This window comes from Semicossyphus pulcher, unplaced genomic scaffold (genome assembly GCF_022749685.1).
Source record: "Semicossyphus pulcher isolate SPU_LCO1_2020_fin unplaced genomic scaffold, fSemPul1.0.p SCAF_7, whole genome shotgun sequence".
In the NCBI taxonomy this organism is placed as follows: Eukaryota; Metazoa; Chordata; class Actinopteri; order Labriformes; family Labridae; genus Semicossyphus; species Semicossyphus pulcher.
This window is the reverse complement of record NW_027211748.1, coordinates 4,763,696-4,781,946: the sequence shown is the minus strand read 5'-3', so window position 1 is coordinate 4,781,946 and position 18,251 is coordinate 4,763,696. Positions and strand designations below refer to the sequence as shown.

The 18,251-nt window shown below is 42.9% G+C and overlaps 1 protein-coding gene across 2 annotated transcripts in view; it reads right to left on the bottom strand.

Annotated features, from left to right (window-relative positions):
• Positions 1–18,251, bottom strand: part of kirrel1b (kirre like nephrin family adhesion molecule 1b) — a 103,821-nt gene that overhangs the window by 12,615 nt on the left and 72,955 nt on the right. For both annotated transcript variants that reach the window (XM_069684472.1, XM_069684473.1), the window contains exons 4-11: positions 17,721–17,878; positions 13,065–13,215; positions 12,376–12,481; positions 10,276–10,424; positions 8,985–9,112; positions 8,391–8,517; positions 6,410–6,510; positions 1,621–1,837 (exon numbers count right to left, since the gene is read on the bottom strand). In XM_069684472.1, coding sequence (XP_069540573.1) covers positions 1,621–1,837; positions 6,410–6,510; positions 8,391–8,517; positions 8,985–9,112; positions 10,276–10,424; positions 12,376–12,481; positions 13,065–13,215; positions 17,721–17,878 — 1,137 coding nt within the window. The remainder of the gene's footprint in view (positions 1–1,620; positions 1,838–6,409; positions 6,511–8,390; positions 8,518–8,984; positions 9,113–10,275; positions 10,425–12,375; positions 12,482–13,064; positions 13,216–17,720; positions 17,879–18,251) is intronic.

Genomic DNA, 18,251 nt, shown 5'->3' with positions numbered 1-18,251 from the left:
ATTCAGATTAGACAAACGCTGTTTTGTTTTCTGTTTTCTTCTTCCCTACCCTTGTAAGTCAAGTCACCAATGTGCTTGTGTGCACACTCTCAGGTCTAACAAAGTGACTAGCCCCTTTTTACACTGCCAGTTCAAGGCGGGATTATGACGCATCTGTTACGTCCGTGTTCTACGTAAAACGCACAGAGGCAGAATGACTTCGCCCCATCATTCCACCTCTGAGCCGGCATCGGAGGAGCCGGCAGGGCAGAACAGCGCTGTGTGTGTATTTGAAGCACGCGCTGTTTGTTTACACCTCGCTCATAACAAACACTGTGGCGGCTTTATGCCGGCTTTGCTTGGTTCAATGTAAAATGGCAAAGGCTGCATGATGGTGGGGCCTTGTTACGGCGCTGAGGCGGAACTGCAGTGTAAAAAGGTGGGATGGATCGGAGCTTAAGTACTCCTCCTCGTACTCGTAAAACTACGACGAGTACCGCACCTGAATACCACTTTACGGCTTGACGTTAGCCTCTTGTTAGTTAAGCAGGTAAGTGGAGAAGCGATGTTGAGTGTTAAAATGTCTATGTTTACTTTGTTACAGTCAGAAAGTGAGGAACATCTGATGAAAATGAAACTTTTAAAGTCATTATGAGAACTGTAATGATATCATTAAGTACTCATGTCATTACTCAGTATCGGCAAGTACCCAAATGTAAGTACTTGTACTTGGTCTGAAAAAAGGTGGTGTCAGTGCATCCCTAAAAGGGCGACTGGTTCTGTTGCCTGCTTTTCAACTGAACTTTTTCGGGGTACGACGAGTCTGTTTTGCTCAAAATTGGTCCCAAATGTCAAATGCAGGAATGAAACACTCAGGAACACATTTTCTCATGGGTTGATAATAAAAGTAATATCTTTAAACTCTTGAAAGCACTAATGAATTTGCAAATGAACAATTTCAATCGTTATGTTGTGAATTAGGGCTGCATGGTGGTGCTAGAAGGCTCCTAGCTGGAACATTGGTTCGGACAAATTGGGCCTTTCTGTGTGGAGTGTGTGACATGCTCTTTAGGTTCATTGGTGACTCTTAACTGCCCACAGGTGTGTGTGTGAGCGTGAAAAGGTTGTCTGTCTCTATGTGTCAGCCCTGTGATTGACTGGCGATCAGAGCAGGGTGTAGCCCTGCCTCTCGCCCAATGACAGCTGGGATAGGCTCCAGCCCCCTGCGACCCTGAACAGGAGAAGCAGTAGGCTATAGATAATGGATGTATGGATGTTGTGAATATGTAAAACAAACTGATTTATGACTACAATCTTTTGTTGCCTTTTGTGCATGACAAGAAAACACAAAAAGAAAACCAGGAAAAAGTTGCTCTTGGTGAGCGTCTTATTAGAATGAATGGGAGGCATCTAGGAGTCTGTGTCTAGTTCTCATGTTCTACATGATACGAACCCTGCCAGCATCTTCTCGTCATTTAAAGAGGAGCCAAAACTGATGTCATGATGTAAATGATGCAAACTGATCTGCAATGATTAACACCACTGCACTTGTTAATTGTGTGACACGATGACTGTGTTACACTGTAATATTTGACGGACACCCAAATTCTCATTTGTTATTTCAACCTTTGTTTTCCGTACCTGTCTCCTCCAGGGTGATGATCATGGTGCCGGGTCCGAATGAGTTCCAGGCGGTGCAGTTGTAAGGCGAGTGGAAGTCCGACTCCATGACGTTGTTGATGGTGAGCGTGGAGAGCACGGCCCCGCCCTGCGACGGAGGTTTGCTCTGCTCCACCGTGTACCTCTCCATCAGGGTGCCCTTCTCCTTCTCCCACACGTTCTCCTTCCACGCCCAAACCTGAAACACACATTTAGGAGATTTCATTTGGCTTCTATATTCTAAACCTGGGTCCTATTTATGATCATTGGTGGTCTAAAAAAAAGTAAGAAAAGTTTGAAAATTGCTCCAATAGTTCAACCGCAGACAGCCGTCATGAAACGGGCTGCAATAGGCCGCAACATAATCCCTGCCTGATCAAAGTGCATCCCCTTATAGTGCTTCTTTTCTCAGCTGACAGGCTCAGATTTGTAGTGTCTGACAACATTAGGAGAGGCTCTCTACACAGAGACCACTTTTGTTAAAAAGAAGCCTTTCTTATAACCAGACACAGTCGTTACTTTGCTCTTCAAAGTTACCAGACTCCACTGACAAAAACAGTAATTTTACCTTGCACAACACTAGAGTTGCTGTTTTATCGCCGCCTTGATTTATTGGTTTGTTTGTGGGACTTTTTTGAATGGATAGATCAGATCAGAAACTAAATTAAAGTTACACGCATAAACACAAAAATAGTCATCAAAAAAAGGCAGGGGTAGAACAGCAACTCCTGTGTTCTGCAAGGTTACACGACTGATTATGTCACTAGAGTCATTAACTGCCGAACTGAAATGAGACGGTCTGGTCTACGGAGCATTTCCTGTTTGCGTCACCAGCTACTCCCGCCCTTACCCCTGCATCACCAAACGCCACTCCTGTCGCCTAGCAACAGGTAGCCAGCAGGCTAAGTAGCTAGCAAAACTAATGTCACGTAACTTTTATTTTAAAGATAATTTGTTTCAAGGGCCTTTTTGTTATTTTAAACATGTAACACTAGCTGTTCCATTGAGCTGAAACCAAAAAGTTTTACACTTTAAAGTGTATTCCTCGGCCGTGTTAAAGTCCACCATTTCAATTGAATTGGCGCACAATGCATCTTGGGATATGTTGGCCCGCGAAGGACGCACCCGATGGATCCTTCGTGGACTGGGAAACAGAGGACGCATTTGTCAGGCGCATCTGAAGGAGCCTTCAAAATGGGACAAGCCTCGACGTGCTTCTGTGACGCTTCCAAGGCCTTCAAATACGGCCTTCGAAGGCTGCAGCCCCTGGACTGGGACACAGCTTATCTCAGCACTAATAGAATACCTCCAATCAGATAATTTGGTCGGAACAAACTGTTGCATAAAAAGTTTTACTAACACACGTATGTGATCAGTGGGTAGAGGCCATTAGAAAGCCTTTGTATGCAAAGCCAGCTCTTGCCCTCAATCACTGTGATCCTCCATTTATAAAAGGATTGCACTGAAATGGAAAGCAGGTCTTTGCCAATTTAGGATTAAGTTAAGATCAAAGGCTGTACGTCTGTACACTATAACGTTTGTAAATCTATAAATCTGTCGCTAATCAACACAGCAGGCAGAATCCTTCAAGGCGACACAGGCTCTTTATGAGTGTGATGAAGATGCAAATTTCAATACGTTTCATTTGTTTGAGTTTTATCCAAACTCTGCAATCCAAAGCTTTCCCCTCGGGGATCAATAATGCTAATTTCACTTTATCTTATCTTTTGTAGTATTAACCAGAATGACTCACACACACACATACACACACACACACACACAAACACACACAAACACACACATAATACCAAGTAAACATTCAGCAAACAGATGGGCTGCTGTTAAGAAAGGTTAAGCGAGTCTGGGCAGGAAATATATTTGAGGCAAAACAAATTATATCCTCACACCTTGGTCACTTTCTTTTGTGGGCTCCTTGTGCGGTATATGCCTAATTAAAATTTGTGCAGCCACTTTTCAGGGTAGTAAAAGAAAGAAATGCATCACAAATATATCAGAACACACACACACACACACACACACACACACACACACACCGTTCAGCAAGTGTACATGGGCGATAAAACCTCAAGCAGGTTTTTCTACTTAAAATCTGCTGAGGTAGAAATTTGAGGGTATTAAATATGGAGCACGGGGATATCAAATATACATAGAGCCATATGTCGGGCTAATGTACCTTTTAACCTGGTTTGATAAAATAAAAAATGTGAATATGATCAAGAGTGGATGAGGGAAAAAGAGGCTTTTCTTCCTCTGCCAGTCTTACATAATGTGTCTTTTTAACGTCTCCGTCTGCCTCAGAATCCCTCACTTTCTGTCTTTATTCCTTTTCCTCAAAATAATTTTGTTGCACCATCGTCTTTATTTCTTTCTCCCTTTCTTAAGCTCTCATTTTCTCTTTTACATGCACACACACACACACACCCTGTACACACACACACAGCATCACATTCCATATTTTATAAGTCTTTGTGTCTCTGCATTAAGCCAGGACTATAATGTCGTATCACATTATACGCTCGGAGCTCTCTGCCACTGCGGCAGGGGGCTGAAGCTTCTAAAAGCTCTGATTTCTGTCATGTCGGCGCTGCACAATTGGATAATTGACGCTGAAAGGTACAGAATTTTACCCTCCCTCCATCGCTCTGCCTCTGGTTTCAATCTGTTTCACCCTCACAGTCGCTCTCACTCATCCTAGCCTTCAAACTCAAATGTCCTTACCAGATTTATTTCCATTTTACGGCTCATAATTGTGATTTATGAGAACTCTGGTATTTCCCCCCTTTTTAAAGGTTTGTATCACCAACCAAACTTCTTGTTCTGTAACTTATGTAATGCACAGACAAAGAAAGGGAGGGAATAAAACACTGCATGTAGTTCTGCAGTTTCAGGAGACACAAACGTTTCCCTGGAAAGAAAAGATGGCTACTTGGGGAGGGCTCACTGAATTGGAACGGTTGGTCCAATTTATACTAAAATTAGGATGGCATGGATTGTGCACTGACCCTTTTATAATGACAAAGTAACAGTTTTAAAGCCACTATTTGTGAAACCCTATGTGATTACAGCTTCTTTTCTCTTTGTTCTGATGGCAATTTTTGCAGAAAATTAAAACAATCCTCGTGAAAATCCTCCTTGAATCAAACTGAAATCATGCATCTACACCATAGACCAGAGATTCCCATAGCGGGGTGCGTGTGAGGTAAACTGTAATGGTGGTGTAATGGTGTGTTTAATTCACCAAGTGGGATTTTTCACTTGAAAATCCTCAAATGGATCCACTTTGTGTCCATGTGATCTGTTTCTGAGCCTCTGCACGTGTCAGTCTAATTTTTCTTTACTTGGTGGGTCGTGTGTAACTCTACTGCAGTTTGATTCAAATTAGGCTTTAGGCTGATGTTCTAATTTCCATAACCGCTACATTATGTCTGGTAATTGCAATTTGAACTTGGTTCAATTTTTCTTGAATGCGGCTGAAAATCTGACAGCATGTTCCCCATCTTCTCTCATGATGGGCCTGTCTGTCTGTGCGTTTCTCCTCGCCCTCACTCATCTTCTCTGCTCTTTAAAAGTGAGGACTTGTGCGTAAGTTTGTTTCGAATGTAAGAGCGCATTGTTGTGATCTGTTTTTGAATATCTTCATTATTTGTGCAGAATTAAACTTGATGCCTTTAATGCGCCTATAAATAGGCTATGTTGCGTTTTCTTTCTTTCTTTCTTTCTTTCTTTCTTTCTTTCTTTCTATAGTTAGTTCTTATCATGCTGATTTATGTCCAAGTGTTCATTTTTCTGACAAGTTTATTTTCAATTAGTTATTTGATGCTATAAAAAGGGGGTGTAACCTCATGATTGAAAGCTCTCTTGACAAATACGGCTCCAGCAGCCGATCTGTTCCTGAGTAGCAGAGTAGAGGAGGAACGGCGAGAGGAAACATAACTAATACACCTCAGACCAACACAAGAAGCTGCACTGCTGCAGGCTGAGGCGACCTGAAGGCTCTTTGCTGTTTTCTCTGTAAGTTAAATGTGTTTTTTGGTAAGCAGAAGGGGCGGGATGTCATACCGCGGCTCCACCAGCTGGCTCCAAATGCACAGGATGGCAGCGCCTACTTCCGGGGGGTATTTTGGCTTCACTTTTTTTACTATGAGAGGAGGTGGAGACGCGTTATCTATCTCTATATACAGTCAATGGACTACACACAGTGAAGTGCTGCTCCGATGAGCACCTTTAATGCTTTGTTCAAGTACACCAAAGCATCATTGATTAAGGATAGAAATATTCACAAACGGAGCTCTCTAACTTCCTGTGCAGCGGTTCCAAACAAGGGGATTGGGACCCACCAAGAGGTCAAAAGAAACATAAGAGGAATGACAAGAGGATTAGTAAACATATGGTCATAGTAGAAGCATCCATTATTCCTGTAGCTTCAACATTTCAGTGGAACATGAACACAGTACTGTGTATCCCCCCTTTCATTTCAACCAATAACCACAGCAGCTGTTTTGATGAGTCACACGTTCCTCCACAAAGGAGGACCAGATCCTTCACACATACTCGTGACACAGTCGGAGAACCGTGCAACCAGTGCAGATCATTTCTTTAGTAAAACAAGCTGCAGAGAAGAAGTAAAGAACATTTTGTTTTCAGGGATGACAAGGAGTTCTTCTTATCAGGATTCTGTCTGGGGAAAGATGCAATCTGACAAAGGTCGAGCACCTCTGCAGCAGATTACAACTTCCAAGGATGGACTTACAATCTTATCAGGAGGGGGGGTGCTGGCGATGTAACACTTGATCTCTCCTCTCTCGCCTCTGACAGCGTACTGGACTGGATCGCTGGAGATGATGGGAGGGCCTGGAGAACACAGAGAGACAGACGAGGATTACTGCAACAAGTATTGTGCTGTACTTACTGAACTTCAAATCAACGAGTCATTGCCACCTTAACTGATAGTATACCATCTGTAAGCAGGGACCACCAGACATTATATGTATGACTGCGATGTCAGACGTCTAAATCACTGCCAACATTTATGATAGTTATGCAACATAAAGCAATTAGGAGGTGTGTTCGTTGATGCTTGTTTCCAAGCTGTAAGCGACGTCATCTTCATGATCCAGAGCTACAATCTATTCAAGAAAACGTGGGATTACCATGGATGAGATCAAGTCTCTTTCTGTGTGTCAATAAATGTCGACTGATTCGTCAGCCATTATCAGAGGACTGGGACAAAAATGTATTTCCTGTTTTATTTAGTCATCCACCCATCCTTATTGTGTTTGTTGCTGTTCTATCTACCTTTGTGTGTTTTCTGGCTTGTGTGATTAGCTGTGTCCCACTTCAGGGGCTGCCTCTTTCGAAGGACGTATGTGAAGTCAGATTGCGTCACAGCAGCATGTCAAAGGCTGTCTCCTTTCAAAGGCTTTTCGAAATGCGTCATCCTTTTCCTGGGCTAAGAGGGATCCATCGGGTGCATTCTTCGTAGCCAAACATCATTGCACGCCAATTGCCAACTCTCAAGTGGCCGAGGAATATGCTTTAAATGTAAAAGTCTTTGCTTTCAACTCAGTCGAATAGCTAGCAATACGGATATAAAAAAAGGAAACGGGCCTTGAAACAAATTATCTTTAAAATAATAGGTTAAGTTACGTGACGTTAGCTATGATAGCTAGTTAGCTCCCTAGCTACCTGTTGCTAGGCGACAGGAGCCGCGTTTGGTGACGCAAGTGTAAGGGCGGGAACAGCTGGTGACGCAAACAGGAACTCCTCCGTAGACCAGACCGTCTCAGTTCAGTTCGGCCTCAGCTGTCCACACAGGCTGCAAATGACTCATCCTCCGTAGGCAGCGTCCTTGGAAGGATGCAGCCCCCAATTTGAGCCACAGCTATTGTGTGCCCCGCCCTGTGCCTGATTACACTCACCTTCTATTTAGTCTTTCCCTGTCTCTTTGCCAGTTTGTTTTTAGTGTTTCTAGTGTGGACGTTTTTACTTCCGCTGTTTCCCATGGACTCTGACGGCCTTTTTGCTTTGGTCTGTTAGTTTATTCAATTATTCTAAAGTCTGGTATTTGATTCTCTCTCTTTGTGTTTAAAACCCAAACCTGATGAGGTTAAGGCCAGCTCGAGACCCCGTAACAGGGAAAGTGATCATATCAGCTGCGTTGTGCCATTCAATAACTTTGCGCTGGTTTTTATTATTTGTGAGGAAGGAGTGTAAGGTGCAAATACTTTCCTTTGAATCGACTGTGTTAACATTTTCTCTGCTTGTCCGTGAACGAGTCATCACAAGCTCATCAAGCTTTCAGGACCACATATTTCGCAAGGACGTGCCAATGAGTGTCGCTGCCCCCTTTTTGGTTGGACCGGCCACCTTGTCAGTTGACGAAGATTTAGGAAGCATTCCTGAACTCCCTTTTTGTCATTGGGTTCCTGGTGAATCAGTTTTGATATATGGAGTAATTGCAAGACTCTCATGGAGAGAGTTTTGACATTGAAGTATTAGCTTTACTTCTGTACTGTTTAGGCTTACAGAATTAGCTGCTGGGTTTGGGTCAGGCTTGTGTAATGAATCAGGCCGGGTCGATGGAAAGACAAGCCCAGGGAGTGGTCTAATCTGTACATTAAGGATATTAAGAATTATTCTTAATTCTAGATTAAACAAAGGGTTTTAAACTTGTCATTCTTTTTGCTAATAAGCACTGTTATTAATATCAGAGTAATTGGAAAGTCACTGACCATTAACCGTGAGTGTAACCTCGGTCTCTCCCACTCCTATCCGGGGCACGATGGCCTTGCAGACATACTGGCCTGCATCGGCCTGGCTCACTGACTTCAGATACAGCTGGTTGTTGTTGCTGAGCACCTGCACACACACATTACACAGGTTTAAGTATGCAGAAAGAGCAGGAGAGTAGTTCTGTGAGGTGGGGAGCAGAGACAGACAGAGAGGGAGAGATGTTACAGAGAGGAGGGGAGGGAGAGAGGGAGATCTATATTTAATTCATAAAACATGTTGATTTACTCAGCAGGCTCCATTAGTTTTTTTTCCTGGAGCTTTTCTTCACTTGTTAGCCATGAATTAAAGATTTAAGATATGAAGACGGAGTCTCTCTTTTAATCGTCTGCTTTGCAACTGAGCAAACATTTATGAGGTCTGAATCTTACACATTGTTAATATAGGTTGAAATTGGGGTTTTTACCCGAATATGTTTTATGTTCTGAATTGGGATATTCAACATTTTACTGAGATAAAGCTTCATATCTGACATGATCACACAGTGTAGGCTTTGAGGTCAAAGGTCAGGGGACGGTTTGGTGCTATCCTCTCACCATGTTGGAGCCCTTCTTGGTCCAGGTGAGGGTGAGAGGGGGGTTACCCGACCACTTGCAGTTCAGAGCGACATCAGAGTCCACGTCCACCGTAACAGGCCTCGGCTCCACCACCAGTATCGGGCCAACTGAAGGTGACACGAGAGACAAACTGTGTTGAGACAGAATTAATGATTGAGATGGAAACAGACAAAGAGGAGACAGACGTCTCTTTTCTTACTAGAAAACCCAAAATACAAAAAAGATTCAAAATACATTTTGCCCCAAATTTCTTGTAAAACTTATTCGAGTGGAACTTTTCAAACTCTCCTGTAGCTGTCAGGAGGATATAACCTTGCATCATAGAGTAAGGTACACTTTATTCCTTATTCCTTATTCCACGGCTGTGTTTAATACTTGATTCTGATAACGGCATTCCGAGGTCTCTTATTTCTCGATAACAGACTGTTGCTATGAAGAACAGACCGTTGCTAGGGATGCGGTTCTAAATCACACATTCTGAAGGACTGACTGTAATCATATCAATCCGGGCCGAAAGAAGTCCGGTAAATTTGACATCGGTCTGTATACAGAGGGAGGAAAAGAAAAAAGACAAATCAGCCAAGAGAAAGCAGTAAAGGTTAAACGATGCAAAAACGGCTACGACAGAGAGATCCGGGTCTTGCTCACTCTGTCGGGGCTCCATTCCGCTATAACAACCTGCTCACTGTACATTATCTCTTACATAATAGACTGTTGAATTACAAACTGTGGATCATACACAGTTCTAATCAGAGACTCGGTCCAATCATATCAATCCACAGAAAGAAGTTAGTTACATTAACATCAGTTTACTGTGAAGAAGAAAAGAAGACGAAAACAGTAACGAAGGTTAAGATACAGAAAGAGGAAGACAACAAAATGAAAGAGGAGCCACAAAGTAGAAACGCTAACCTCAACACGGTACTGGTTAGAGTTTTTGTTAACAGCTAAGTGGACACATTTAGAAGGCTACAGAGTTTACTGTTTGTATGGATGCAGTTCCAATTTCATGTTGTATCATAACTTTTTTACATACTTTTTTTATTTATAGGCTTGACAACAACTTCCATTATACTTTGTTGAATGTAATAGAGAAATGAGAGGACAGATTAAACAGTAACCAGATACGGTAATGTTATTCTGCTAAATATATGAGTACAAAATAAACGCAGCTTTGCTCTACAAACAAGTACCAACAAATATAGCAACTGTAACACAACACATCATCATAAAAACCCACTCAGGTCAGGAGTGTTTTCACTCTACTCACAGTGCACGTCCACCAGGATGCTGACGTTGGTGCTTCCCACAGCGTTGAACACCTGACAGGACACGGGCTCGGTGAAGAACGAGTGATCGGCTGTGGTGACAAACACGCTCTCCCTGGCCCCCTCCAGCAGCACGCCACCTTTCGCCCACCTGACAGAGAAACACATCCACATGAAACAAATATTCAAGCTTTACAAATCACCGTAATGTGAGTCTGTCAGCATGTGATCTCTAAAGCATGATGGGTAATAAGTCTTTGGAGGTGATCCAAATGTTAGATTTCCACTATGAGACAATGAGTGTTTCTATATTAACAATTACAGCTATTAAACTAACATTTAAACAGCAGTGATGTCAAAATCTGAGCGAGTGATTGCGAGTTAAGAAATAAATCTATCTTAATTTCTGTCAACGCTTCTATAACTTGCCAGATATATAGCTCAAAATCATTCATCCATATTGCACATCTGCCATCGGATGACACTCTCATATACACTCAATAGGCTTAGTGCTTAAGTACCTGGCAGAGCTCCCACTCTGGGACCCTCTGGTGGAGTCTCAAACCTTAGATTAAAACCACTGACTTAAAGCCTGAGCATTTAGCAATTTCCCCGCCTCAGTGCTGTCACTTAAGATAAAAGTCAATGTTTAATTGTACAATTGTTCAATACTTTCACCAATTCTGTTCTGCAAGCAGAAATTACGATTCAGGATCACCTCCAGGTGGTGGTTACAGGCAGATTGGAATAAATGAGAGAAAATCTATTGGCTTTAAACAGAACTGCGGCGTGGCTTCTGAAGTTGCAGTCCCTATAGAACAGTTACCAGCATCTAAGAATCCATCCCGTTCTGGAGTGGACATAAAGTTACAACAAAGCTCACAAAGTAAGTAAGTAATATCATTTAGTTTGTTTGATACATAGTCCAGAATTTTAACCTGGGCTCTATTTTTACATATTGGAGTCTATTGATGGTTGCAATGAAACCTTTGAGGGCAACAATGTTCAATTCAATTGTTTGTGGCACTGACAGAATCACATTGCTCTACAAAGTGTCAACATGACATGACAGCATTTCAGAAAGGACTGATAGAGAAACAGCCGTCACATAGCTCTCTTCAAAGCCACCAGAGTCCATCGACATCCGTCACAGAACATCTGAGTATCTGCTCTGATGTTTGTTTGTATTATTGTTGTGTGAGACTGTAGACTGTAACTGTATAAGATGGACAACATGACAGCTCCCTAAAAGTGAAGCCAAACCCTCTCTGTCGCCCCCTGCTGACTGGCTGCAGTATAGGTCATAAATCCCGCCTCCTCCACGTTAACAGATGGGACATGAGTCAAACCATAAAATCAAAATACACGCCAAATAAATCTTTCTCAAACATGGTTTCTGTCATTATAGTTAGTTATTATCATGCTGATTTACGTCCAAGTGTTCATTTTTCTGGTTTATTTTTAATTAGTTATTTGATGCTGTCAAAATGATGATTGACAGCTCTGTTGACAAATACGGCTACTGCAGCAGATCTGTTCTGGATTAGCAGAGTAGAGGAGGAACGTGAGAGGAGACGTTATTAAAACAATCACTGAAGTTTCCATATCTGGGAACGTTCTTCGCAGGATTCTTGCTGTTTTTTTCCGTTAAGGTAAGTGTGTGTTTTGGTTAGTGAAGTGGCTAAGGCAGCTCTACCGGCTGATCGCTTCTGCGCAGCTCTGGCTCCAATTGACGTCACCATCGCAAGATGGCAGCACACGTCACGGGGGCTATTTTGGCATCACTTTTGTACAGTTAGAGCAGATGGAGACGTGTCGTTGTCACAGACCCACTGAAATCCCAAAGTCACTGATAGATAGAAAATAACTGATGGAGGCAGTGGAAAAATTAAGTACCTTAACAAACGGTCCATCTCTGTGGCGATGGTTTCTGTAATGTTGTCACTTTTAGATAACACAGTTGGATTAAGGATATGCTGGAGCACCACCAAATCTTTTTGTACTTACTTACACCACTAATTTTGTCCCAGGTTTAAAAACACCTTTAAAATGACCCTGGTGTTTTTATCTAAGGTTACAATCAGGAAAAACTTCTTCCGCACCTGAAGCCCATGATGGGAGGGTTGGCAGTGGCCTGGCAGGTGAAGGTGACTCTCTCGCCCTCCAGGACGGACCGAGGCTCGATGGAAAGGGTCACCATAGGAGGGTCTAGACGGAGAAAGACAAATACTTGAGTGATTTCTCACACAATTAAATCACAAAGACTATTAAAAAACCCCTGATGATCTGATGTTCTGAAAACCTTCTTCTCGACGGCCTTCTACACAAACACACCACCGGTTAAGCAGCACGTACTTACTGCAGTTATTCTCCCAGTAATTAATAACTACACTTGGTAGGAAAAACACATCAATCTTCTTGATTGAAAATTCAAAGTAGAGTTTTCTCGTGAGCAATCATTACTCATTTCTCATTCAGGGACACGACTGGAATCCTTTTCACAAAGTTTTCCAGATGTTAAAGAAAATCCACTTGCTGAACTGCTTTAGTGAGAAAATTACTGGCCTAAAGGATTGTGCTGAATCGATTCAAAGAGCTAAATCAAACCTGGAAGTGGCCCAAGTTTGAGAATGGTGCAAAAACAGTGGTTGTAAATTGAAATAACTAGCATATTTTTTGTGTTTGACTAATGCTGGGCCTAATGAAAGCTTGATTTTTACAATGTGTCCACACAAACAGCTCGGCCCCACAAACCTGAGCCACTCTGACAGGGAAAAAAGGGGCAACATACGGTGGACGTTGAGGGTAACAGTGGCTCTTTTGCCCATCGGCACCGCGGGGTTGCTTGCCACGCAGGTGAAGTTGCGGCCGCTGTCGGTGTCGGCTGGTGTGATGGGAAGGTAGCTCCTGGTTGTTACCCTCTTCCTGTCCGGTAACACTTCCTGTTTGGTGAAGAAATGGGGAGTGATGGGGGAGAGAACGGTTGTGGGTAGAAGATGGTGTTGGTAGGATTGAGGGAGGAGAGGAAAGATCAAAGAAGAGAAGGAGGAGCACGGTGGATGGAGAAGGACAAAGAAAGGAGGGTAAGGGGAATATCATGGGAGAAATAAGAGAGAAGAAAGGGAATAAAAAAAGAGGGAGACAGAGCAGGGTTACTAATGGAGCCAAGAGAGATAAAGAAATAGTATACAATGAAAACAGAAAGTGACAGTAGAAAACAAAGCAACATTTTAAGACACGATGCAGAAAGCAAAGCTGTGTTGTTACTCCATCGTCATAGTTCAGAAGTTTAATGTTGCTGCAGGAAAATAACTGCCTACAAAATGTTCCTTCAATTAACACGAGAAACTCCGTTTTTTTAATGACACTGGAATGTGCATTCATAATGAGAGCGTAGCACTTCAAAGAGAGAGAGCAGGAGCACAGTGGGGCCGAGACGTTTCACTGACTGATCTGTTGAAACAACTGTTTTGGAAAAATTGGAGAGAAGAAGCAATTTGAAGATCTCCTGTTCGGCGTGTGGGTGTGCATGTTACATCTAATGCAGTAAGGATTTTTTAAGTTTATTAGAAAATAATCCTTAACTGCAGCAATGACACACAAGATAGAAACCTTTTCCTGCACAATAAGAAAATTCTTCTGGATTCAGGGGGTTTGGTGATTTGCATGCAGAGAGTGTATGTGCCTGCACAGTGGTGTAGCTGCGTGGTCAGTAGCACAGGAACATAAGAGCAGCATGTAATATGCATGAGCGTGTGTGTGGGGGGGCATAAAACTGGCTGCAAGATGTAAAAACATCTGTGTTTGAGTGTGTGAGTCAGTGTTTGCTGCTGCCTCTGTGTGCATAGAAAAGCATGAGTGTGCATATGTGTATGCGTGTGTCTGTGTTTGCGTGTGTGTGTGCCGCTTAAAGGCATCATTTCATGAGTAGGAGAGAATACGGGAGCACAGAGAGTGTGAATGTGGGAGAAAGAAGTGCAAAATATATCACTGAGATCGTAAGTGTCACACAGTTTTCACCTCTGTGTGTGTGTGTGTGTGTGTGTGTGTGTGTGTGTGTAAGAGTCTCTGTCTGTGCATGTGAGTTAATTAAACATGTCTTGTATCTGTGCGTGTTTCACGTTCTGTCACGACTGTTAAATGTGTGCAAAGTAAGTGATGCCTACATGTGTGTGTTTCATATCCATACTTTTCCTTTACTGTGTGCAAGGATGGTTGATGATGGGAAAACAAGTTTATTGGGGAGTAAGTGTAACTGTAAACGCTTCACATCTAGACATAAGGCCAAATCATCTAGCACAGTAACATGATGGACCAAAGTGCCCATATAAATTAATGTGCATTGTCCCTTCTTAAATAAAACAAACATGAACCTGTAAACTACTAAAAGTAAATACAAGTCATTGTGCAGGTATAAACAATTTTCATACCAAACCTCATTGCATTTTGTTCACATTTTAAACCTAAACTGATGAACGACGAACTGATGATGAATGTTATGTTAAAGGCTCCCTCCAGTGAACAACAAGTGTTTAACCTTGTAAACATCTCCATGTGGTGTTCTTCATGTGCTACAAGACACATCAGGGACAACATCAGCATCATCTCCATGGCTGGGCCTGTCTGTTTTTAAACTGCAGTGTACCAAGGACAGGCTGAACAACACGTTTTCAGATTGGCAGGTTTGAGACATCACAAACCTAAGGAGCCAATCCCGTTAATGGACGGGGTGACGCTATGCAGATCATTATGTGTAACCTATGGCAACCACTTCAGTGATGCACGAGCCAGCTGTATCCGTCATCGTAATTTTTGCAAACTCACAACTGACTACTAACGTTAACGTTACTACTACTAATTACTACATTTCAAGCTAGCTAAGTTTCCACAAGTTGGTGCTAACCGATGGCAGAGACGTGTTTTGTTTTCGCGACAGAGGGAGCGGCTGTAAATTTGCATTGTGGGCAGGGACTATGCAGATTCAGGAATTTTTAATGAGGGAGAAGGAGGAGATGCCTTGGGAGGATTTTTACAAGGTATTTTGCTGAAAAAACATATCAGACACAATCAGGCTCGGACTGGCGATCTGGAAACTCTCGTAAACGCCAGATGGGCTGGTCCACCTAGTGGCTGCCAGGCCGTCAGAAATGTGTGTGGGGGGGGATTGTGGGAGAAAACTTGCTGGCCGCGGCCCACTACTCCAAAAAGACACCGCAGTTCAGGCTGGATTACAGAGCTTCTGAAAGGGATACGATCATACCGGAGCCCTAATTCAAACGGCACAACGGGAACGGTCTGCTCTCCGGTCCTCAAAAGTAGCCCAACTCCAGTGGAACTGCGGACCTGGCAACCCTGGCTTCACAACACCTGACGTGATATGCAACTTTGTTTTATCATGAAGCCTGATGCCCCTCTACAGCTCTGTGTTTGTGAACTACACAGCATATGGGCATATGACAGTCTGTGGAGACGACGTTTATACTTTAACTGTGCGCAGAAATACGGACGGATCGCACCGTTATTGATTCAGGTACGAGCATCAAAACACAGACAGGTCTGCGTCATATCTGCTCCTCTCCTAACGTCTTTCTCCTCCCCGCACAGCATGATAACTCTGATCACCTCCAGCACATCTCAATCACAGCTTGTGGAGACGTATTTTATTCTCGATAGAGATTGTGCGCGAAATACGGGAGCGATCGCGTCCCTATTGAGTCAGGGGCAGAGCCTGAGAACCACTCACAGATCGATGTCCTCACTGCGCTGCATGATTATAAACTGCTCACTGCTGGATCACAGAGTTAGACATTCTGCTAAACTGCTCGTAGATCACCTCGCCGTCTCTTCCTCTAGTCGGATCGAGCGATATTGTGCTGTGTATGTTGGAGAAAAATGGGGCCGGTCCAGGCAAAAATTGCCAGGGCCGAATTTTGTTCCCAGTCTGACCCTGGACACTGCATTTTATACGTCTTAAAGTCAAGGTGAAATTAAAAATATAATTTTAATCCTTCTAGATCACATCCCCGGTAATATTGTGCATCTATTTGACAAAATAGGCCAAAACGTTTTTTTATTCTTAAATCAAAATCCGACCATTTTTTCTTCCGGTAAAACTAAATTTCACACGTGCTTACGTAAGTTAGCACCAAACAATTTCAACCAACCAATCTGCAACATTTAGCCGCAGATCACCAAGAACGCTCGGTCAGTTAGCTAGCTACTGCGCTGTGGAGAACGTCTGTCTACACCCACTTCTCAACAATCCAATCAAATCCCTCTAATGATATGTCCCGCCTGCACGTCCTGTTTCACTCGGAAATGCGTCACGATACGGAAGCTAGATACTCTCGAAATGCTGTTTCAGCTCGACTTTCAAACATGACTGGAGGGTCAGGGTGTATAAGAACTGAGTGACAGGGTTTGGATGACTGAACCAACATAGATCTTAAACTGATGTGACAATGAATGATAATTTAAAGCAGAGGTGCGTCACTCTTGTTTCAGTGTTACACTTTTCCTTTAACACATGCACCTATATGTGTACTATAGATAAAAACTATAGTTTGCTTTTTGTCATCCCTGATTGTTGCATCATTCTGAAGCTGAGCCAAGCAGGTGGCAGAGTTGGTCCAATTTCAGTTTTTTATGTTGGTTCAAAAATAATTTAACATTATCAGTACTTTTGTGGTCAAATTTAACTTTGTTTTCCGGTTTGTCTTGAATCAACTGGCAGAGCAGACGTTGATTTCTCAGAGTGAAATGTTTCTGTTGAGCCCTAAATACATTTGAGAAGTACATGCAAAAGTTGCAGATTTGACCTTGATAGGGTAAATAGAAACAGCTGATGCATTTCACTGATGTTTTTGCACTTTCATTCCCACTACTGAAATAACTACATACTGTAATAATTAGTTCCTACATGCTTTAAGTCTCCCACCAGGTTTTACGGCACAAATGCTGCTGCCCACCAGTTAACAGGTCAGAATTTACAATTTGCAAGTGTGCTAAGGTGTTATGTAATAAATATGGTCCCCATCTGCCCAGACATTATCATTCTGCCAACCAAGAACCAAGAAACTCTTCTGCTGCCTTGCATACTGCATGCGCTACATACTGTATTTGCCTAACGCAGGACTCCAGGGGGTGATGTGCGGCCTGAGGTGTAAACACTGTAATTCCCCTTTGCTGTGCTTACAGCAAAAAAACATAAACACACAAACAAACAGCCAGCGAGCGGCTGCTGTTCAGCACAAACTGTAAGTGATAAAATGTATGTTCCAAACTCTTTTGAAGTTAGCCATGTGAGACGAAGCAGATCTCATTTCAATGTCATAAACTCTTCATGTGTGCTTTCTGCTGCTTGATTTGTGTGTTTGCTGTCTATCTACATGTGTGCCTGCGTGTGTGTGTGTGTGTGTGTGTGTGTGTGTGTGTGTGTGTGAGTCACCGTGGACTGGTAGGCTCCATCTATAAAGGCTCCATCCTTGGTCCACTGGATGTGCGCTGCAGGCTTGGCCCCGCGGGTCACGCAGGTCAGGTTGAACGGAGTCCCAGCCATCAGCAGGAGCTCCGGGGATCCATCGACCACCGGGTCCTCAGGGGGGACTGGAGGGGAGACGTACACACATAAATACACACTTTAAAAAGGACACATTTCTGCACTCATGCGTACAAATATAACTATACATGTAGATACAGTAGGTACACATACACAGAATACTTTATAAACCACTTGTGACTTTCAAACAACAGCTGAATGTTTTGCTCTTTGGAGAATCATGTTGCAATGTTCCTTGACCTTTAACCTCTTTGCAGTTTCTACATTCCTTTATTTTCTTCCAAGTCTCATTCTTCTTGTCCATCAGTTTTGCACAATCAAGAGCCACTTCCTGATTGATTCGGGTTATAGCTGAAGTTAATCAGTCAGTTAATGTTCAGATAGAAGCTCCATAAGACAGAGGAGACCCAGTAAATATCG